This window comes from Jaculus jaculus, chromosome 7 (assembly GCF_020740685.1).
Source record: "Jaculus jaculus isolate mJacJac1 chromosome 7, mJacJac1.mat.Y.cur, whole genome shotgun sequence".
NCBI lineage: Eukaryota > Metazoa > Chordata > Mammalia > Rodentia > Dipodidae > Jaculus > Jaculus jaculus.
In genome coordinates, this window is record NC_059108.1 from 9,786,756 (window position 1) to 9,809,527 (window position 22,772).

General features: G+C 49.1%; 2 protein-coding genes across 4 annotated transcripts; one reads left to right on the top strand and one right to left on the bottom strand.

Moving 5' to 3' along the window:
- The first annotated feature begins 1,946 nt into the window (after positions 1-1,946).
- On the top strand, positions 1,947-11,804 carry Gtf3a (general transcription factor IIIA). Its single transcript, XM_012949067.2, has 9 exons — positions 1,947-2,399; positions 3,882-3,982; positions 6,421-6,517; positions 7,185-7,273; positions 8,609-8,682; positions 9,474-9,554; positions 10,271-10,500; positions 11,386-11,445; positions 11,552-11,804. Exons 1-9 carry the CDS (start codon positions 1,947-1,949, stop codon positions 11,735-11,737), a joined length of 1,371 nt encoding a protein of 456 aa, XP_012804521.2. The 3' UTR covers positions 11,738-11,804.
- Positions 11,298-19,756, bottom strand: Mtif3 (mitochondrial translational initiation factor 3). Of its 3 annotated transcripts, none has more exons than XM_045154737.1 (4): positions 19,598-19,756; positions 15,240-15,691; positions 13,952-14,109; positions 11,298-12,009 (listed from the first exon to the last, which is right to left on the bottom strand). In XM_045154737.1, the coding sequence occupies exons 2-4, from the start codon at positions 15,688-15,690 to the stop codon at positions 11,791-11,793; spliced, it is 828 nt and encodes a 275-aa protein (XP_045010672.1). In that variant the 5' UTR covers position 15,691; positions 19,598-19,756; the 3' UTR covers positions 11,298-11,790. The 3 variants fall into 3 exon arrangements, with proteins under 3 accessions (XP_045010672.1, XP_045010673.1, XP_004659902.2); XM_045154738.1 differs by having other exon boundaries at positions 19,576-19,637; XM_004659845.2 differs by lacking the exon at positions 19,598-19,756 and adding an exon at positions 19,021-19,260.
- Between the last annotated feature and the right edge of the window lie 3,016 nt (positions 19,757-22,772).

Sequence of the window (22,772 nt, forward strand, 5' to 3'; positions counted from 1 at the left end):
GGATGTCACGGAAACTGCTGATTTGGAGAAGGATTCCTGCACAGCAGTGTGGACAAAGGATTGGAAAGGGGGTGAGCTGGAAAGATGGCTCAGTGGTTAAAGGCACTTGCAAAGTCTGACAGCCCGGGGTTGATTCCCCAGTACCCATGTAAAGCCAGATGCACAAAGTGCTGTATGTGTCTGGAGTTTGTCTTGGTGTGCCCATGTCTCTCACTCTCTCCTCACAAATAAATAAATTAACATTTTAAAAATTGAGTGCAGAGGGCTGGAGAGATGGCTTAGCGGTTAAGGCATTCGCCTGAAAAGCCAAAGGATCCAGGTTCGACTCTCCAGGACCCACGTAAGCCAGACACACAAGGTGGCGCATGCATCTGGAGTTCGTTTACAGTGGCTGGAGGCCCTGGTGCACCCATTCTGTCTCTCTGTGAAATTAATTAAATTAAATAAAAATTGGGTGGAAAGGGTGAATCCACATGCTGGCCTGGCTGTGTCTGGAGGTAAAGTGAGAGCACAGTAGACTGGATCAAAGTGGCATCAGTGGGAGTGAAGAGAGATGGATGAGTGCTGCCACCAAGAAGCTATCCTCAAATGGGGCAAGGATTCTCCAATTGTGCCCGGGATATTTCTAGAGGCTGTCAGAGGAAATGAGCTAACAAAAGTCTTGCAGTGATGAGGAAACTCTGCATATTTGAGCACCTGACCCTATGGGTAATCAGAGTGCAATTAAGCTCCACTCACTAGCTAGAATCTGGCTCCTGTGAACTACGATGGATTTGAAGTGTGGCAGTGATTAAGCACAGGCTCACAGCAATTACAGCTGCAGAAAAATGCCATGATCTGACCAAGGGAGAGGAGGGCTAATTAGAGAAGTCAGGTCGGAGTGGCATGGTAAGCTAATAACCGAGAAGACAGAATGGAACCAGGCCTAAACACTGCCCGCTAGATGAGCCAACATCCCAGAGGAGGTGCCATGCACAGGTGCTGAGACAGGGTGGGGCCTCTGCTGACAGTACAACCAGGAGCAAGGATGAATCCACAAGCGACAGCTTGGGGACCATGTCCTGACTGGGTGGTTAAACAGCCAGTGGCTTTTCAAAGCTTTCTGGAACAGTGAAACACAGTGAGCAGATAGCTGTTGTGGGAGAGCCTCTTGCTCAATCCAGACGCAAAGTTGTCGGAACCTTCTTGAACCAGCTCACTTTGGGTTGAGGGCCCATTAATCCAGTCATTTATTTATTTATGTATTTATTTGTTTACAAGTAGAACGCCAGAGCTCTAGCCACTGTAAGTGAACTCCAGATGCATGCAACACTGTGTATCTGGCTTTACGTGGATTCTGGGGAAATCAAACCCGGTCCATCGGGTATTGTAAGCAAGTGCCTTTAACCATTTATCCAACTCTCCAGTGCCCAGTCCCTTCTTTTTTGAGGTAAGGTTTCACTCTAGCTCAGGCTGATTTGGAATTCACTATGTAGACTCAGAGTGACCTTGAACTCACAGCAATCCTTCTATCTCTGCCTACCAAGTGCTGGGATTAAAGGCGTTGGCCACCATGCCGGGCTCCAGTCACTTTTAAAAAATATTTTTATTTACTTATTTCCAAGCACGGAGAGAAGTTACATAGAGAATGAGCACAGCAAGGCCTCCAACTGCTGCAAACGAAGTCCAGATGCATGCGCCACTTTGTGCCTATTTCTGGCTCCCAGAAACTATGGTTTAATTTGTTCAGGTATGCTCTGGGCTTTGGAATTTCTTGGGGGGAAAAAAAAAAAATCACATGATTCTGAAGAGCAGACAAGCTTGGGGTCCACTTTGTCCTGGGGCTTGCAGCCCTAGGGATGTAGTGGGCATGCACCGAACAGACTCCACCGGCGGTAAACTGATCATGGGAACTGAGGGACAGGCGACCTTCAGTCATTCAGATAGAACTCCGCAGGGGCTGCCAGATGGGAAGCAAAGGACCAGACACCGTGCTTCCGGCTTCCTTTTGCTCTAACGCGCTGCCCGGAGGGCGCATGCGCAGCCCGGGCTCCTGGGCAGGGTCTCCCCGGGCGTGCGCGTGCACGGCGCAGCCGCGCTCCCGGAAGCGTGGCGGGACGCGTGCCCAGAGCTGTCGGCGGCGCGCCGGAGGGGGGTCAGTGGCGGCGGCGGCGGCGGCGGCACGTGGTGCGGCGCGTGTCTGCGTCCCTGGCCGCGGGCGCGGGGATCCCGGCGCGCTGGAGCCGCAGGCCTCGGTGGCGGAGGCCGTGTCGTCCCTGACCATCGCGGACGCCTTCGTCGCGGCCAGCGCGAGCTCCGCCGCGTCGTCGAGGAGGTTCATCTGCTCCTTCGCCGACTGCAGCGCCAGTTACAACAAAGCCTGGAAGCTAGACGCGCACCTGTGCGCGCACACGGGCGAGGTGAGGCCGCGCGCGCGGGGAGGGAGCGGGCGGGAGCGGCCGGAAGTGGGGGCGGTCCGCGGGAGCGGCCCGGCGCGGAAACCGCCGTGCCGGCCTCGTCAGTTCCGCCTTGGCACCCTGCACGGGGGGAGGTCGCTGAGGAGGTGGACAGGAAGTTCTTAGATCCTTGTTTCTGGGGACCCCGATAGCCTTGGGCCTGGGGCTCCCCAAGTTACCCTTGCCCTGTCTTCGATCTTTAGTGTGGGCCACAGCTGCACTTCCCCTAGGGTGGGACGATGTGCACGGACTGAAAGTCGGCCACCACCTGATAACCAACCAGGCAAAGCATCCGCCTCCTGCCTCCTAGAGCCTGTGCAGGGAACTTACTTGTTCCGTGCAAGCAGCTAGTGTTTGTTCTTTCATAATAGCAGAGAGTTGGGCTGGAGACAGGTGGCTCAGCGGCTAAGACGCTTGTTTGCAAAGTCTTCACAGCCCGGGTTCAGTTCCCCAGTACCTACTAAAGCCAAATGCACAAAGTAGTGCATGCATCTGGAGTTCGTGTGCCGCAGCAAGAGGCTTGGTGCGCCCATTCTTATTCTCTCTCCTTACAAATAAATAAATATATATTTAAAAATAAAAGCAATTCCAGAGAGCAGTAAACACACTGGGCCAAGCTTCTGCTGCCACGGACCTTATGTCTCAGGCTGAACAAGAGAGTTAAGGGTGGTCAGGCAAGGCCTTTGTAAGGGCGAGTGGGGAAGAGGAGTCTAGCCCTGCCAACGGTTGAAATGCACAGAGAACTGCAAAGGAATGGGAGTGGAAGGCAGGGCCCTGAGATGACCAAGTGTGACACATTTTCCAGTAGCTGTGCCTGGCATTCTCTTAGCACAGTCTTGTCCAGGATGAAACAGCATCCGCTTGTTTCTCAGCTCTGGGCCACCTTTGGGTGGTGAAGTGATGCCTTGGTAGAAATCAGTAGACATTTCGCTTGCAATGACCAGAAGCCCCGGCATGCCCATTCTCTCTCTCTCTCTCTCAGAAAGATAGAAAGAAAGAAGGAAGGAAGGAAGAAAGAAAGAGAGAGAGAAATGCATCACATAAATAGACTCTGGGGCGGGGGGATATAAGCAAACAGACTGTGCTACTGTTAAGGTGATCCTCCAGATGGGTTTGTTGAGGAAGCCTGTCACCATTAGGAGCTGGTTAGCAATTTGAGTCCTTATGTGAGTCCTTTCTGGGAAGGCTCCCTGCTTGCTTCCAATGCTGTCTATCCAAGTCTTCGTGGCACAGTTACCTTGGGAGAAGTTGCAGTGTGCTATGTTGTGTAGGAAAACTGGGTCTTTCCTGGGTGTAGTAGGTACTCAGCATCCTTCTGGGCAGAAAGGAAGTTAGTGGCTTTCCTGGCAGACATTGTAGGCTTTTATGTAACATCAGTCACTAATTATCTAGGGCAAGATTGACATGTTTGCTGCTGCTGTTGTTTTTTGTTTTCTTTCTGCTTAGAGGCCGTTTGCTTGTGATTTTGAGGGCTGTGGCAAGGCCTTCATCAGGGACTACCATCTGAGTCGCCATGTCCTGATTCACACTGGAGAAAAGCCGTTTGTGTGAGTAGACAGCTGACTGAGCCTGTGGTGTGGGCTGTGTTTGGCATGTAACCCTGGGGAGGTGATTGTTAACACCGGGTTGAGAATGTGAAGCTTGGGGCTAGAGAGATGGCTCAGCAGTTAAGATGCTAGCCTGCAAAGCCTAACGACTGGGCTCGATTCCCCAGGACCCACCTAAAGCTGGATGCACAAAGTGGCGCATGCATCGGGAGTTCGTTTGCAGTGGCTGGAGGCCCTGGTGCTCATTCTCTCTCTTTCCCCCTTGCAAATAAAAAGAATGTGAAGCTGTTTCATCATTGTGGATGAGTGGGAAATGGCTTTTGAATGTGGAAGAGAAAGAATTTTCTGGCTAACTGTGTAGTAAGTTCAGAAATTAATCAACCTGAAGTTCTCTGGAGTTTGCATCTTCAGTTTGGAAACATCCTAGATAGATATAGTTCTCTGGAAATTCTTGGTTCAGTATGGTCTGGGTCTTCAAGAGCCTGGTCTTTACAGGTGGTGGGGACAGCAGCATAAGCACAAGGGAACAGAGCCGTTAATAGTTTGTCACGTATTTCTTAGAACAGGTGTTTGCACAACTGCCATGTAACTTTCAATTTTATTTCTTTAGGAGTTGCTGGCTATTTCTGACAGGGTGAAAACACTATTTTAAAGCAGTGGTCCTCAAATTTAGGGAGTATCAGGCTCACCTGAAGATCTTGTCAAAACAGACTTTAGAATCCTAAGGCACAGCTTAGCCATAGAATGTGTGCGTAGCATGAGTGAGGCCCTGGGTTCCATCCCATCACCACAAACCAAAAAAAAAAAAAAAAAAAAAAAATCAACCCGGGCGTGGTGGTGCACGCCTTTAATCCCAGCACTCGGGAGACAGAGATAGGAGGATCTCTGAGAGTTCAAGGCTACCCTGATACTACAGAGTGAATTCCAGGTCAGCCTGAGCTACAGTGAAACCCTCCCTTGGAAAAAACAAACAACAACAACAAATTCTAACCCAGATGTTTATTCAGCAGGTGTGGGGTGGGGCCCGATTTTCTGTCAGATGCTGGTGCTGGTCTGGCTTCCACACCCACTGTGAGAACCACTGCCCATAATGTTACATGGAAACAGTAAAAGGTTTTCATTGGAGAAACAACTCTTACGAGGGTCTGAGTTATATGCAGAAAGCTATAACAGGCAATGGCTATATAGCATTTTTTTTCCCACATCAGGACTTTACAGAATTTTGTTCTAAGAGGCAGTTCTTTAAAAACAACAACAAATCATTTATTTGAGGGAGAGAGAATAGGCACACGAGGGCCTCCTGCCACTGCAATTGAGATCAGACCCACATGCCACTTTGTACATCTGGCTTTATGTGGGTACTGGGGAACTGAACTCAGGCTATTAGGCTGTGCATCCAAGTGCCCTGAACTGCTGAGCCATCTCTTCATTCTGAGACAGTTCTCTTTTTTTTTTTTTTAATTATTTCTTTGAGAGAGAGAGACAGATACAGGGAGAAAGGGAATGGGCATGCTAGGGCCTCCAGCCACTACAAATGACACATGTGCCACTTTGTGCATCTGACTTACGTGGGTGCCGGGGAATCGAACCTGGGTCCTTAGGCTTTACAGGCAAGCGCCTTAATTGCTAAGCTATCACTCCAGCACCACCCCACCCCCGACAGTTCTTTGAACAGGAAGGTTTTCTGATGCCCTGAGTTGGATTTCTTTGAGTAGAAGGATAAGAATGACTGGGGCAGGGTGGGGGGTAATGTGAGGTCCAAAAAGTATGAGGAGGGTGAGCTGTTGACACGGAAATGACTTCACTGTCATTTCCCTTGTCGAGAGCCATGTCTGGCAGGTGCATTCATGCTTTGACCCTTCCCCCCTGCCAGTCTGCGGAGGAGGCCTGATCTCGTGTGCTTTAGCGTCAGAGCTTGAGTATGAAACAGCATCATTACATGGTGGTCACGACCCAAGCTGAGAGGCGTGTGTCGTATGTGTGTGTGGTGTGTGTGTGGTAAGTGTGTGTGTGGTGTGTGTGGTATGCGTGTGGTATGGCTTAACTCTGTTTTGTTTGTTTGTTTGTTTGTTTGTTTGTTTGTTTGTTTGTTTGTTTTTCATATATGGTCTTCCACTGAACCACGTACCCAGCACAGCACTTTGGAATTTAGTAAAAACTATTTTGTACTGTTTTTTGGAATCACCAGCTTGTATGAAGTAGGATCCACTCATTTTAAAACTTCTCTACCCTTGGTTCATTTTCTTTTCTTTTTTAAAATTGCCTTTTAATTTTGTGTGTGTGTTCTTGTCTCATCAGCTTCTGTCTTTTTATGTGGGGTCTGAGGATCAAACTTGGGTACTCCATCTTGAGCAGAGTACTTTATTCACTCACTGAACCGTCTCCCCAGCCATTTCTCTTGGTTTCTTAAGATTCTTGTTTGTATAATTTTCTTTCAGTTGTTCAGATCCTGACTGCAATCAGAAATTCAACACAAAATCAAACTTGAAGAAACACTTTGAACGCAAACATGGAAATCAGCAAAAACAATATGTAGTAAGTATTTCTTGATTTTTCAGAAACCACACGTTGTCTTGTGAGATATCTAAATTTATCTGACACTGGCTGCCCTCAGGTGCAGGTTTTCATTTTGCAAACAGACATTGCACACATTCATGTGTTAGTGGTGATTGCTAAGCAGAAAACATGTTAGCTTTTCTAAATGTCATTGATCTTGTTTTTAACCTCTGATGTTATTTTATTTTTGGTTTTCTGAGGTAGGGTCTCTAGCTCAGGCTGACCTGGGATTCACTATGCAGTCTCAGGGTGGCCTTGAACTCATGGCGATCCTCCTACCTCTGCCTCCTGAGTGCTGGGATTACAGGCATGCGCCACCACGCCTGGCTATTTTTATTTTTGAGAGAGTGAGAGAGAGAGAGAGAATTAGTGTCCAGACACATGTGCCACTTTGTGCATCTGACTTTATGTGTGTACTGGGGAATCAAACCCTGGGCTGTCAGGTATTGCAAGCAAGGACCTTTAACTGCTGAGCCATCTCTCCAGCCCCAAAATGTCATTGATCCTTAAAGTGTCTTGAGACAGAGTAGCATTTATAGTGTCTTAAGTGGGTAAAAGTAGTGTTTATATAATCCCCTTGAGAGAACTGTTACCAACTATTGATTCTTTGGTTTTTGTGAACACTAAATAAATCTTTGCTAAACAGTGCAGTTTTGAAGGTTGCAAGAAGGCCTTTAAGAAGCACCAGCAGCTGAAAGCCCACCAGTGCCAGCACACCAATGAGCCTCTGTTCAGGTGGGTCCCCCACGGCTGGTGACCCCTGAGATGCAAGCGTCCTATGTAGCCTCAGGGTGGCCTCGAACTTACAGCGACCCTCCCAAGAGCTGGGCTTAAAGGTGTGAGCCACCATGCCTGGCCATGATGCAGGCATTCTGATCATAGTCCTGAAGAAGCTTCTTGACCAAAGCTGTTACCATGTGTGCCCATTTATATATGATGGCATCTGAATACTTCGTTTCTGTTCCTCCAAAAACTCCTTAGTGTGATTCAGAATGTGAGAGAGAGAAAGTTTAAAGGGAAGCAAGGCACGATTTGATAGTCAAGCAGAGCTATGGCATGCCTTCATGGACAAGAGTTGTTGTTTTACTGTAGAACAAAAGTCACTGGAGGGTTTCCTGAGGACACAGGAGGGTAGCTGGATATGGTGGAATACGGGGCGCCAGGGGGTTCTCACTGCTTTGTGCTAGTGGGTCCCAGCGCACCAGGCCGACCACTTGGCTGACCTTTCGCCCTGCCACTGCTGCATTCCCCGCGCTGGCCTCCTGCAGGTCTGCTGCCAGTGGCTTCAGCACTGAAGTGACAAGGACAGTTTTCTTTGGGCATCAAGCACGTGTTTTTTACTGGTTATCAAAGGCTGCCACATCTTCTGTTCTTTCCCCTTGCCCCCCTTTCTCTTTCTTTCTTCCCTTTTCTCTCTCTCTCTCTTTCTCTTTGAGACAGTCTCTGCTATGTAGATCAGGCTGGCCTAAAACTCATATTCCTTTTTCCTCTGCCTCCTGAGTGCTGAGATTATAGATTGGAGACCGGCAAGAAACACTACTGTTTATATTTAATTTGGTGTGGTTTTTCCTGGAGCATCACATCTAGGCCCTAAGACAAGCACAATAGCACTGAGCCACACCGTGGCCCACATGCTGTTTCTCCGCACAGTTCAGCAGCAGCCTGACCCTGGCTGTTCTGAGACACGCAGCTCGGGTCACACGGCCTCTGGAAGTAGCTTTATAGCCATGAAAGCCAAGGAGGTGTGAAGATGAAACTGCTGTAGTTTTGTGAAGTAATGTGGCTTTTTTTTTTTTTCCGAGACAAGTCTCATTCTATAGCTCAAGCTGGCCTAAAACTCAACAGCAGCCTTCCTATTTCAGCCTCTCGAGTGCCGAGTTTAAAGGCATGTGCCACCATGCTTGAATAATGTGGCTCTTTTTTTCTCTCAAAAAAATTTTTTTTTTCCTAACGTTGGCCGGGTAACTTGTTTCACCTGTAAGCCGATCTATGGAGATGAGGCTTTGGGGGAAGCACCAGGACCTACGTGGGGTTCTCTGGAGATGGACACTCTGTGTATTTCTCACCCAGGTGTACCCAGGAGGGGTGTGGAAAGCACTTCGCCACATCCAGCAGGCTGAAGCGACATGGGAAGGTGCACGAAGGTGTGTATAGGCAGCTGGCGTGTGCAGACCGAGTCCTGACCCGGCAGCCGTCGGGCGTGTTTGGTTCGTGCACTGCCCGCTGTGTTCTGCAGCCAGCTGAATGGACGGGAACGGTACAGACCAGAGGGACGCCGCTCTGCTGATCCAGGCCTTCCTCTGCGGTCCCTCCTTATGTCTGTTCTCCCGTCCTCGTTGCTGCTTGAACCTGGTGCTGAGACCAGCTCCGAGTTCCCCAGGCCTAGAATTGGCGGCTTTGGCTTTTCAGTCAGAGACGAGTGAGCAGGGGCTAGGCAGGGTGCCCGCTTCCTAGTTCCTAGTGGGTCCGTCTGGCTGTTAACACTGACAGATGAGTTCGCTCCCGTGTCTGCTTTCTGGGTTTCCCTGTTTGACTTTCTTCCGTAGTGGTTCTCTGCTCTATTATGTAAGACTAGAGGTGTGTGGTGGGGGACACACGGTAGCTTCTGAGATTTGATGGTGGTGGTCTGCCAAGGACACTTGCCGAGGGGACAGGCAGGACAGAGATTTTAGAGGTGGCGGGGGTTGAAGCAGCTGGAGCTCATGAGGCCCGCTCCTGGGCAGTGGGGGGGGGGGCATGGGGTACTACCATGCTGTGAGGAGTCTTGCTGTGCCTGTTGCCTGGTTTTGACTCCCCTCCACCCCCAACCTCTTGAGACCAAGGGAGAGAGGAAGCTTAGGTGGGCACGGATGGTTCATCTCCCTGCCATCAGCACAGCACTGTGTGGAGACCTCTGAACAGACAGTGCAGCGGCTTTTGTTTATTTTTTAAACAGGCTATCAGTGTCAGAAAGGATGCGCTTTCGTGGCAAAAACATGGACAGAACTTCTGAAACATGTGAGAGAATTCCATAAAGGTAAGGCGGGCACAGCAAGCATGGGAGCACCTGCCCTCCAGAGCCGGGGCAGTGTTTGAGTGACAGGGCTCAGTGAGCTCAGTGTATAAGGGCACCTGCTTGCAAAGCCTGCCAGCCTGGGCTCAGTTCCCCAATACCCACGTAAAGGCAGATGCACACAGTGGCACGTGTGTCTGGAGCTCACCTGCAGCAGCAACAGGCCCTGGTGTGTCTGCGCTCGCTTTCCCCCCGTCCTTACAAGCGTTCTTTTCAACAGAGGGTTTCTACGCCGTGCTTTGTGGAGCGCTGGCCTCTCCGCTGCGGGCAGGCGGGCAGTGCTGTGCTGATCGCTGCCAGCGCGGCGCGGCTCTGCCCCCTCGGCCTGCCTGAGCCTCTGCTGTCTCCGCAGACGCTCCCAGGGAGCCCCGGCGCGCAGCAGGGTTGCTTGGGAAGTGGTGCTGCGACACACCAGGACAGCATCTCCTTCCCTGCTCAGTCGCCTGTCAAGAGCGCCTCTTGACAAGAGAACAGCGCGGGAGCTGGGAGCCACAGGAGAGCTTAGGGGAACTGAGGCAAACCTAACAGTAAAAAGCAGAGTGAAAGTTTCCTCAGAAAGGTCTCATCGGCGTGTGGTCATAGGCTGTAGAGACTGAGGGAGTTACTTGTGCACTTGGGGTGCTTTTCTTACATGGTAGCAAGTAGGGAAGTTGGCTCAATTTGTCTGTCTGCTCCACCAGAGGAAATCACCTGTTCAATATGCCAGAAAACATTTAAACGCAAAGATTACCTCAAGCAACACATGAAGACTCACGCCCCAGAGAGAGACGTGTTCCGGTGTCCGAGAGAGGGCTGTGGTCGAACCTACACGACCGTGTTCAACCTGCAGAGCCATATCCTCTCCTTCCACGAGGAGAAGCGCCCGTTTGCGTGTGCACACGCTGGCTGTGGCAAGACATTTGCAATGAAAGTGAGTGTTCCCCACCACACGCGCGCCTCACGGCTTCCCCCTGGGCTTAGGTGTTGAACGGACTTCACACCCCTCCTTTCTGGCTTTAGCTGGGGAGTCAGCGGTCCTCAGTGCGCAGTGTGGGCGGCAGGAGTGGGGGAGGGAGCAGTAAGGGAACCTCATTAGAAATGCAGGTCCCCAGGTCCCATCCTGGCCCAACTGAGTCAGAAGCCCCGGGGTGGGGTCCAGCAGTGTTACATGGGGATTCTGATGTGTGCTAAGTGGGAGAGCCAGTGGCCTCGCTATCTCGGCCTCTTATTCAAAGCGTGCTGGCACTGTGGGTGTCCCGTCACCTAGGCTCTGGGAAAGCACACAGACCATGCAGGGGCGAGCAGCCTCGGGCTGCAGGATGTCACCTAGCTGGGTCTTGGCATGATTCGCAAGGTCAGTGAGGTTGTGCTGTGCAGGAGGGGCCTGTTCATTTTGGTTTAGCTCTTCACCATTAATCCTAACAGAGAGCACAGAGTGGCTCACTGAGCAGGGGCCAGGCCGTGAGGAAACACCGTGGGTGGTGTGGTCAGCTTTGCTGTCACGGCCAGCTGGGCGGTGCGCAGATTTTTCTAGCATTCAGGGTCACAGCTGAGATAGGTTCAGTTAGAAGCCTGCCCTGAGTTTGGAAGAAAGATCTTAAGTGGCTAGGGTGGAAGAGGGTAGTATCAATCTCTGACACGAGTTTCTGCCAGCCCAGAGCTCAGGTCTCTCCTCAGCCCTGGCTGCAGAACTGGGCAGAAGTGAATCACTGAACCACACACAGCAGGAAAAGGCTCATGGTTTATTTAAGTCCTTCATGCCATTTTCACGAGCAGACACCAGATGTTGAGGGATTTTCTTCTCCCCTCACCGTAGCAAAGCCTCACCAGGCACGCTGCCGTGCACGGCCCCCGCGAGGAGAAGGCGAAGCCCGCGGTGAGTGCGCTGCGGGTGGAGACGCCCGCTTCCCAGCTCTGCCAGCCGACCCTCTTCCAGAAAGGGTGCTACTGACGGGGATTTCTTGTTCTCCTTTTCCCCAAAGGTGAAACCATCGCGTGAAAAACGGGGCTTGGCCTCTCGCCTGAGTGGGTACATCCCTCCTAAGAGGAAACCGGAGGCCGACTCCTCCTCGGCTACAAGCATGGAGGTGCCGGGCAGCCCCGTGGGGGACAAGGTGCTCTCGGCGGTGGCGGTCCTTGCCCTTCACCAGCTGTCCGCGGCCTCGTGAAGAACCGAGTGATGTGCTCACCCGTCCTTGGGGGCCGCTTTTCTTTATTAAATTCACTGACACACAGCATCGGACTCCCGGTCACTTCCTTTGTCTCTGTTCAGAGCGGCTCTTTTCTGGGCCTCCTGAGAATCTCTGTATGCCTTTTCCTCCTTCTTGTTCAGATGACGAAGGACACACATGAAGGCCGTTCCTCCCCTGACGGCTTGTGGTCTGCTAGAGAAGGTAGCGATTCCAGGCATACTCTGGAGTATTTGGTTAAATATTTCATCCTAGAAACGACAACAGTCCAAGATTCAAAACCAGTATTGTGATGCAGTGGTGTTGAGCTGTGCACAGAACCCAGCGTCCTGGCATTGCCGCTGTTTGAGAGACTGGCTGGAGGGGACTGACGTTTGCGCAGTAACTCCACGTGCCTCAACTATCACTGACGGCTTGATGGGCTCGAGTCTCTGCTCTGTCACTGCACTAGGGACTACATTTGATCCCAACTCACCCTTTCCTCAAAACAAGTACCAAGCAGAGGATTTGGACGTTGGCAAAATATCTTCTTTATTCCCAAAATGGTTATCCCAGAGAAGTTCCCAGTATGAATCCACACACAAAATCAGCTGGAGTGCTTTTAAAAAAGCAAAGAGAGGCCAGGTGTGGTGGCACATACCTTTAATACCAGCACTTGGGAAGCAGAGGTAGGAGGATCACCGAGAATTCAAGGCCACCCTGAGACTACATAGTGAATTCCAGGTCAGCCTGAGCTAGTGTGAGACCCTACCTCAGAAAACTTTTAAAAAAAGGGGGGAGTCCTGGAGGAATGGCTTAGCAGTTAAGGCGTTTGCCTATAAAGCCAAAGGACCCAGGTTCGATTCCCCAGGACCCACATTAGCCAGATACACAAGGGGGCACATGCATATGGAGTTTGTCTACAGTGGCTGGAGGCCCCACAGCACCCATTCTTTCTCTCCCTCTTTCTTTGTCAAATAGAGAAAAATAAAATGAGTATTTTTTAAAAAAACTTTAAAAAAGACAAGAAAATGAAGAAGAGAGATCCTGGGCTTCAGAGAGGCTGAATTAGTTGGTCTGCACCTTAGGCCCACATAGTTCTAACGCAGAGCTCATGATGAGAACCACAGCACTGAGAACACACAGCCCTAACCCCTGGGATGGTGAACTGATAAAATCCTCTGGAGGGCAATTCAATGAAAGAGATCCCTAAAGGTTTTAGGTTTTCTATTTTAAAGGTTAGGTGCTCTGTAATTTGTAAAATAGGATGATATATTGCTTTGATATTATAGAAGAGTTTTCATACAGCAAAACATAATAGAAAATAGATATTGAATACTTTTGTTTTGGAAAAAATAGAAGCTATTCTAATGACTGGGTAGTAGAATCACTAGTCACTTCTTGGTCTTTAGTTTTTCCAGATTTTCTGGAACTGTAATTTTTTGTTGTTGTTTTTGTTTTTTCATTGTAGTTCAGGCTAACCTTTAATTCACTCTCTCATCTCAGGGTGGCCTCGAACTCATGGTGATCCTCCTACTTCTGCCTCCCAGGTGCTGGGATTAAAGGTATGCACCACCACACCCAGCCAAAATAAATTATTTTTTAAAAAATACAGTTCCAGCCGGGTGTGGGAGGCAGAGGTAGGAGGATCACTGTGAGTTCGAGGCCACCCTGAGATGACAGTGAATTCCAGGTCAGCCTGGGCTAGAGTGAGACCCTACCTCAAAGAAAATTTTTTTTTTATTTATTTGAGAGAGAGATACAGATATAGGCAGGTAGAGAGAGAGAAAGAATAGGTGTGCCAGGGCCTCCAGCCACTGCAGATGAACTCCAGACACATATGCCACCATGTGCATCTGGCTTATATGGGTCCTGGGGAATTGAACCGGGGCCCTTAGGCTTCCTTGGTGAATGCTTTAACTGCTAAGTCACTTCTCCAGCCCTGGAACTGTATTTTTTTTTTTTTTATATTTATTAGAGAGCAAGACAGATAGATACAGAATGGGCATGCCAGGACCTCTAGCCACTGCAAAGGAACTCCAGATACACGTGTCACCTTGAGTATCTGGCTTTACATGGGTCCTGGGGAATCAAACCTGGGCCCTTAGTCTTTATAGGCAAGCACCTTAACCGCTAAGCCTTCTCTCCAGCCCTGCAACTGCATTTCTAATCAGAAAATGAAAGACACAGGTTACTCACCCTGTGTGTACTTACCGTTTCACTCTGTGGTTCATCTGCATTTTTCCCCTTCTTGATGGTGATCTGAACTCTGTATTGTTTCTCAATCCACTGCTGAATCTGCTTACTCTTTGTGTCCAGATCATGTTGTCCGATATTTGAAGAAAAAGTCAGTTCCTTTGTCATAGTTGGTGCTGGTTTGAAACAATGAGATTTGGTGCCAGGTCTGTTTGCCACTTTCCTTTGGGACCTGAACCTTACCCACATCTGGTGAGATCTCAGGTCCCCGCAGGGACCACGACTCACCTGACTGTCAGACTCATGGACTAGGAACTACTTTGTAAATGGGAGAGAGTAGTTTTATTTATTAATTTTTCCCCCCAAGTGAGGATATTTAAATCCCACAAGGGTTTTGCATCATATGCAACAGGAAACTATAAATGTGGAGAAAAAACTGTGAGAAGTAAGTAACTCGGATATCGAGCTCAGAGAGGACATGTATTGAAACAGGAGGTGATGGCTTCTTTCTCAGTGTGACAGTGCCAAGTGTGAGTGAGAAGGTGGTGTTTCTCCTTCATTTTAGGTTTTTTTTAAAAAAATTATTATTATTATTATTTTTTCCACGTAGGGTCTCATTCTAACCCAGGCTGACCTGGAATTCACTATGTAATCTCAGGGTGGTTTCAAACTCATGGTGATCCTCCTACCTCAGCCTCCCCCAAGTGCCGGGATTAAAGGCGCATGCCACCTTGCCTGGACCATCATTTTAGTTTAAAAAAGAGAAATGGACACAGGTTATCAAAGATGAAAAACAGGCCTGGGGACAAGTTGAGAGGTGATGCAAGAAACAAAAGTCTGGGTAATGCTGGTGAAGCTACAGATATTTTGTAGTTTCCAATGTCTCATTTCTATTAATAGTCACAGGCACAAGACAGCCTATAGGCAAGGGCTGTAATATAACAACAATAATTTAATAGACTGTCAAAAAAAAATAGTCACAGGCACCTTGACAAGTGCAGAATACAAAAAATTATAATTCACTGTAGTGTTTTTCAAGTAAGTTTTTTGTTTTCCTTATCCCCCCCCTTCCACCTCTCCCCTTGTGCCCTCCTCCTGTGGTCTCTTTCCCGCTTTTGTACGCTTGTCTCCTTGACTCATCCCCTCCCCGCCACCCCTCTCCTGGGCACCTGTCTTGATTCGTAGTCTATACCACGCTCACGTCCCCTTGTTTACATACACACACTAAAAGGCAGGGTCTTTCTAAATACCAGAATTTCAACTGCTGATGCTTAGTCGTGAAGGGCCCTGGACAGACGGCACCTACCGGTCTTCGGTTTGGCCTTTTCCTGCTCTCTGGTCTTGAGCCGCTCCTGGTGGATCTGTGCTCCGGTCATGAGCTGGTACTCCGGGGGCTCTGTGCTGGCATTCCTCTGCACCAGCCGTAAGTCCTCCTTATCCATGAGCCGGATCACGTTCGCCCTGTGCATGACTCCCAGGTCATTGCCCTTCTCATCAAAGACGCGGATAATTCGCTCACTAATTTTCCTCCCGACGTTAGAAAAAGCATCACTCTTTTTCTTCTTCTTTTTCTCCTCCTGGGTGTCTTCCAGGGTACTGAAACCTTTTGCCAAAATCAGGTCCGACAGTCTTGGGACAGAAGCAGTTGGGGACAGCTGTGCCGGGGCTTTCTGCACGATACGTTTCCCAAAGCATCCTCCGATGCGGCCACTTTCTGTCTTTATGGTGTGTAGCGCTAACCTCTGGAGAAGAGCCATCCTGAAGAAGAAATGAGAAAAGAGCATTACGACCCAATCATCGCTCCTCACGGTCTGCTGTCACGGCACATGCTGGGAACGGTCATCTGTGATGGGAAAATGCTGTTCTCCGCACTCCCAGCTCATGCGCAGAAGGGCAGTGCTAGTAAGGTAGGCTGCTGGGTGGACCCGTCCCGCAGTACGTGGAATACAGAATAAAGGACACGAGGCTTGTGTCCACTCTTCTGTACCACAGGTCTTGCTCCCCCCAGACCTTGCAGTGCCAACGCCAAGAGCAGGGATCATTCTGGGGGGTTCTCTGCAAGGATGCAGTACTAAAACTCCAGTTCATTCATATTCATCAAGCACAGACTTCCAGTCTGACAAACTGTTAACAGTTCACCAGGAAGGACGGAGAATAAGGGATAACCCGACTGTGGGAAAAGAAGGGAGATGCCAGGAAGGAAGCCAGCCTGCTGGAAGGACAGAGAGCCTAGAAGGCTCCCTGACACGAAGTGTTTACTTCTATTAGAATAAAGACTCCGCGGGAAAGGCAGGCAGCTCTAGCAAATGTGAGTGAGGCATGCGTGGCAATAACTGGCTTTAATTCCCAATATATGACTGAATTTGAAGAACTTAAAGATGGCACTTGGCTTTTTAAAATTCCATCTTGCCAGGAGTGGCGGCTCATACCTTTAATCCAGCACTCACTTGGGAGGCAGAGGCAGGAGGAGCCCTGTGAATTCAAGGCCACCCTGAGACCCCATAGCGAACTCCAGGTCAGCCTGGACCGCAGTGAGACCCTGCCTCGAAAAGCAAAAACACAAAAGACAAATTGTGGGTCTACCATAGTAGCAAGAGCTGCTCTGTGCATTCCCACATGGTGAATCCCAAAAGCACAGGCTGAGTGTGTGATCCAGGCATGCCAGAAAATGGCAGAAAAATGAGACCTCAGACACGTGTTAATTGAGAAAGGTAACAGGCCAAGAGGAGCACCTTCCCAAAGCATGGGCCCTGTGCCACAAGTGTGAGAAAAGCAGCTGGGGTGCCCAGAGCTGGAGCTCCCCTCAAAGCCACGGCTTTGATCCCATTGGCTGTGCAGCCCGCTCTCGCGTCCATCACCATCCAACAGACTGCGGAGTAAAGTATGTGCAGTGGACAGAGGCAGGCATTCTCCCTCCCTCCGCATCTCACTGGCTAACGCCAAGTTAGCTCTGGCGCCATCCTCTCCCCCAAACTGCAGAGGTAGCTGCCTAACCAACTCCCACTGTTACATCAGTCATTCTCAAGTTGGCATTTCCAAAATTTAGTTCCTGGTCTTCCACTCCAATCTGCCCTGTCCACTCGGCTCCCTGCCTTGTCTTACAGAATAGCAACCCAGAAAAAATTTCCAATGTAGTTTCTTTCTTTCTTTCTTTTTTTTTCAAATAGAGCAAATAAAAACCTACACATAGCAGATACTTGATGAAAACCACAGTCATTTGAGAAGACAAACATGATCTTCATTCTTTTTAATTATCACTATTTTTAAAGTTTTTGTGAGGAGTATTTTTACACTTATAATAATAAAGATTTCAGAAAAGTGATGTAGTGTTCCCAGCACTTGGGAGGCTGAGGTAGGAAAATCACTGTGAGTTCGAGGCCAGCCTGATACTACATAGTGAATTTCAGGCCAGCCTAAGCTAGAGTGAGATCCTACCTCAAAAAAATTATATATATATATTATTAAATTTAAAAGCACATAAATCTCTAACTTTAGACGTTTTTAGTGTGTGGAGTGTGTATACATGTGTAAGTGTGTGCCTGTGTGTGTGGATGTGGGTGGGCATGTGTGGATGTGCATGGGTGGGCATGGAGGCCAGAGATTGACCTCGGGTAACTTCCTCAGTCATCTGCACATTATTTATTGAGACAAAGTCTCTTGCTTGAACCCAAAGGCCAGTGAGTAGGCTAGTCCAGCTAGCCAGCTTGCCCAGGGGATGACTTGTCTCCGCCTCCTGAGTGCTGGCATTACAAGTGGCCACCACACCTGCCCAGCACTACATGGTGCTGGGGATCCAAACTCAAGTTCTTACACCTGCACAGCAAGTGCTGTACTGACTGAGCCATCTCCTTAGTGAAACTTTAGAATTCTGTTTTGAAAAACATTTCATCTATTTATTCATTACTTGAAAAAGAGGCACAGAGAGAGAGAGAGAGAGAGAGAGAGAGAGAGACCGGGTGTGTACCAGGGCCTCTAGCCACTACAGATGAATTCCAGACACATGTGCCCCAGACTTCTTTATTAGGGACTTGGGGGTGGGACTCAGTAGTAATTTGCCTAACAAGTACAAGGCCCTCGGTTTAATCCTGAACATTGGGGGAAAAAATGCCAAGCGTGGTGGCCCACGTCTTTAGCCCCAGCACTTGGGAGGCTGAGGTAGAAGGACAACTATGAGTTCTAGGCCAGCCTGAAAATACATAGTGAATTCCAGGTCAACCTCGGCTAGAGTAATATCCTACCTTGAAAAAGGGCTGAAGGGATGGCAGTTGAGTGGTTAAGGCGTTTGCCTGCAAAGCCAAAGGACCCAGGTTCGATTCTCCAAGACTCACATTAGCCAGATGCATAGGGGGCATCTGGAGTTCATCTGCAATGGCTAGAGGCCCTGGCGCGCCTATTCTCTGCCTCTCTCCCCTGCCCCCTCTTTCTCTATAAATAAATAAATAAAAATAAAATATTTTTTATAAAAAGAACCCCCCCAAAAAAACTCCCACAACTTTATTAGGAAAAACTTCATACAGAAGAGGGTGAATCTATGTAGCAGCCAGGCATCACATGTCCACGCAGCAGGGAGGATGGAGAGACGAGGTTTTAAGCACTGGTCAGCAGGACTGGACTATAAAATCCCAAGGCCCAACCCCCAGTGACACCCTCCTCTGGCCTTTAGAAAAATCACCCTTTTGCCATCACACATCATAGGTAGAAAGCCGATGCTAAACATTCATCCACATAGTTCCGGATTGAAATGTAACAGCATTCTTCCCAAGAGGAGGAAGTTGCCTGGCATCACGACCAAGGGCCCCTCATTTCTGGGAAACACTGTCTTAATAGAGACATGTGGGAGTAAGTCACATGTTATGACCCTAAATACTTTCGTTTTCATTTGCCAAAGAATCCCGTTGTGTACACTAAGAAAGCCGATGACAGTTCTCTCAGTATCTAACGTAACCTAACGTCCATTCACATTTCCCCAACATGTCTCCTAACACGGGGCATTTTGTAACTGTGTTTCCTTGATCTTGTTTTTCAAGAATAGCTTGTGGGCTGCAATGAAGGCTCAGCTGTTAGAGGCACTTGCTTGCAAAGCCTACCTGCCCAGGTTCAGTTCCTTCCGCCACTCACATCAAGCCCGCCTTGGTTGCAGCAATAAGAGACCCTGTTGCACCCATACACGAGTGCAAATAACTCAGTAAGTCAACTTAAAAAACTCCATGGAGTCTAGAAAATGATAAATTTGTAAAATTTTGTATGGATGGGGGGGGCAGCAAAATCACATTTTCCCCATGACCTCCTCCCCAGCCCTGGCAAACAGCACGCAGCCAGCAAAAGGCGCCGGCCCGCTCCGGCGCATGCGCATGCGCACGCGCCCCGCACCCCGGCGGCGGCTTCCGGGAGGCCACGCCCACCCAGAAAAAGGGGCCTCGACAAGGGGGTTCGCGAGGACGTGCCGAGCGCGTACTTGCGAAGGGGCGAAGGTGGGTGGGAATGGCGTGGTAGGAGCGCGGCCCGGGGAAGGGGTCCTGCCCTCCCGCCCCCGACGTCCCTGTGCGATGAAGCCTCGCGGGGGCCGTTCACTCCGCAGACCCGTCCCCGAAGGCCACCTCCTCCTACCGCAGGGCCCCGCACTGCACGCGCCCCGCCCTCACCTTCTGCATCACCCACAGTTACCTGGATTGGTGGGCAGAGGTATGGTCTGGGGAGAAACCCGTGAACGCGCTCCGCGGTGGACCTCGTCGCCTTCCGTAGTGGGCGGGGCCTCCCCGCTGTCCTTTAAAGGAAAGGTGCCCTGCGGCGCTGCGCGCCTTCCTTTTTTTATTTTTTCTTTTGGTTTTTCAAGGTAGGGTCTCACTCCAGCCCAGGCTGACCTGGAATTCACTAAGTAGTCTCAAGGTGGCCTCCAACTCACTGTGATCCTCCTACCTCTGCCTCCTGAGTTCTGGGATTAAAGGCGTGCGCCACCACGCCCAGCTCTTCTTTTTTTAATATATTTTATTTATTTATTTGAGACAGAAAGGCAGAGAGAGGGAGAGAATGGGCGTGTCAGGGCCTCCAGCCACTGCAAAGGAACTCGAGATGCATGCGCCCTCTTGTGCAGCTGGCTTACGTGGGTCCTGGAGAATCGAACCGGGATCCTTTCGCTTTGCAGGCAACGCTTTATCCGCTAAACCATCTCTCCAGTCCCCACCCATTTTAAAAAATAATTATTATTATTAATTGGCTTCGTACGGTTTCTCTAGTCCAGGCGTACCTGCAGTAATTCACTCTGTAACCCCTAGGCTGGTCTCGAACTCACGAGGCTCCTCCCACATCAGCGTTCTAATTGCTGAGATTAAGGCTGGAGGGATGGCTTAGTGGCTCGATTCCCCAGGAACCACATAAGCCAGATGTGTAAAGTGGCACTTGCAACTGGAATTCTTTTGCAGTGGCTGGATGCTCTGGCGTGCCCATTCTCTCTCGCTCTCTCAAATAAATAAAACCTAAATGCTGGAATTAAAGGCGTGCACCCCCACGCCCAAAGCTGGGCCTTTAAATGTTCCTGGATTCCCCCACACACACCAGTCAGTATTTGCAGGACTGGGCCTGTAGCTCAGTGATAGAGCATTTGCTTGGCATGCGGGGCCCTATGTTCAATTATCAGTATCACCAAAAGAAAAAAAACAAACAAACTAAAATACACTTGTGGCCGGGCGTGGTGGCACACGCCTTTCATCCCTGCACTTGGGAGGGGGAGGTAGGAGGATCACTGAGCTTGAGGTCACACAGACTGCATGATGAGAAGCCTGGGCTACAGGGAGACCCTACCTCGAAAATCCAAAATAATAATTGTGCACGTCAAAGTTGAGATGTGCAGATATCTGGAGTGACTACCATCAGCTATTGTCCTGTATATCCTGCTTGGACACTCGTTGGCCAGTCACTCCCAGACCTGACCTTCTGCCTAGCCTTTCTGTTAGTACCCATTGCACAGAAAGAGCTAAAGCATGAAGAAATCAAAAGTGATTTGCCCAGCATCCCACAATCAATTAGAGAATCAAAATTTTTAAATAGAAAGAAAAAAAAAAGATTGGGTGATGGATGTGATGGACCACTTTTTTATTTGTTTTTTCAGTTTTTTGAGATAGTGTCTCCCTCTAGCCCAGGCTGACCTGGAATTCACTATATAGTCTCAGGCTCCTATCTCTGCCTCTCAAGTGCTGGGATTAAAGGCATGCACCACCACACCCAGCTGTTTGTTTTATTTTTCCAGTGCTGAGGTCCAAAGCTCAGAGACAGCATATGAAGACCATAGCTTCTATCCCAGTACTGAGAAAAAAGAAAAATAAAAAGAAAGGCAGGACTGGAGGAGAGATGGCTCAGCTGTTAACGATGCTTGCAAATGCATCTGGACCTGGTCTGCATTGGCAGGAGGCCCTGGTGTGCTCATTCTCTTTCTCTCCCTCCCTCTCTCTCTCTTCCCTCTTCCTCTGAATAAATAAATTTAAAAAAAGAAAAGCAACGCTGGTACTGCTGAGTCTTTCTCTCAAATAAATAAACATCTAAAAATTCAGCTCAACACCATGTATCTGTTTTCACGGGTGATTGAGATAAGACTGTAAAATCTCTACCACTTGTCCTTAGGAAGGCCCGTGTTTAATACACCCCAAACACATAAACCTCTGTGTGCTCTCAAATGCAGAACAGAAACTCTAGACAGGGAGATTTAGTTCCTCATTTTAACCTTTTTAAAATTTGTTTTTTTATTTTTGTTTCAGACAGAGAGAAAGGCAGAGAGAGAATAGGCACTCCAGGGCCTCCAGCCACTGCAAACGAACTCCAGATGCATGTGCCCCCTTGTGCACCTGGCTTACATGGGTCCTGGGGAGTCAAACCTGGGTCCTTAGGCTTTGCAGGCAAGTGCCTTAACCACTAAGCAATCTCTCCAGCTCCTCATTTTAATCTTTTATGGGATTTGGGAATCTGTTCCTGTATGACCTCAATTTACTACATTGCAGCTCAGGCAGACTCCCCAGAACTGGAGAACATCTGGTGACCACATTTATGTCATAGCCCTTCATGTGCTTAAAACAATTATTAGATTCAGAATAAATTTCTTCACCATGTGTAAAACCCGGCATAGAATTACATTCCATATTAACTGTTTCTTTTGTCTAAAAAATGATAGTGCCAGGCTGGAGAGATGGCTTAGCGGTTAAGTGCTTGCCTGTGAAGCCTAAGGACCCCGGTTCGAGGCTCGGTTCCCCAGGTTCCACGTTAGCCAGATGCACAAGGGGGCACATGCGTCTGGAGTTCGTTTGCAGAGGCTGGAAGCCCTGGCGCGCCCATTCTCTCTCTCCCTCTATCTGTCTTTCTCTCTGTGTCTGTTTCTCTCAAATTAAAAAAAAAAAAATGATAGTGCCAAGCATGATGGCATACACCTTTAATGCCAGCACTCAGGCAGAGATAGGATTGCTGTGAAATTGAGGCCAGCTGGAGACTTCATAGTAAATTCCAGGACAGCTTGGGCTAGAGTGAGACCCTACTTCAGAAGAACCCCCCACAAAAAATAATAATGAGCAAAGTGACTTTGTCTAAGTGAGTGACATAACATAACAATTTTTTCAAAGCTTTCTCATCTGCTAAATAAAAGCATTTGTACATGGGCATTCCAGTTATCTTCTGTGATGCTCTCTGTGCAACCGACTGAGGCGGAAGACATGTTCAGAAAGTCTCCTTTGGAGATAAGAGAGCTGTGTGTTTCCATTTCAAAACTGTTGAGTTTTGGGCTGGAGAGATGGCTTAGCCATTAAGGCACTTGCCTGCAAAGCCTAAGGACCCAAGTTTGATTCCACAGTACCCACACAAA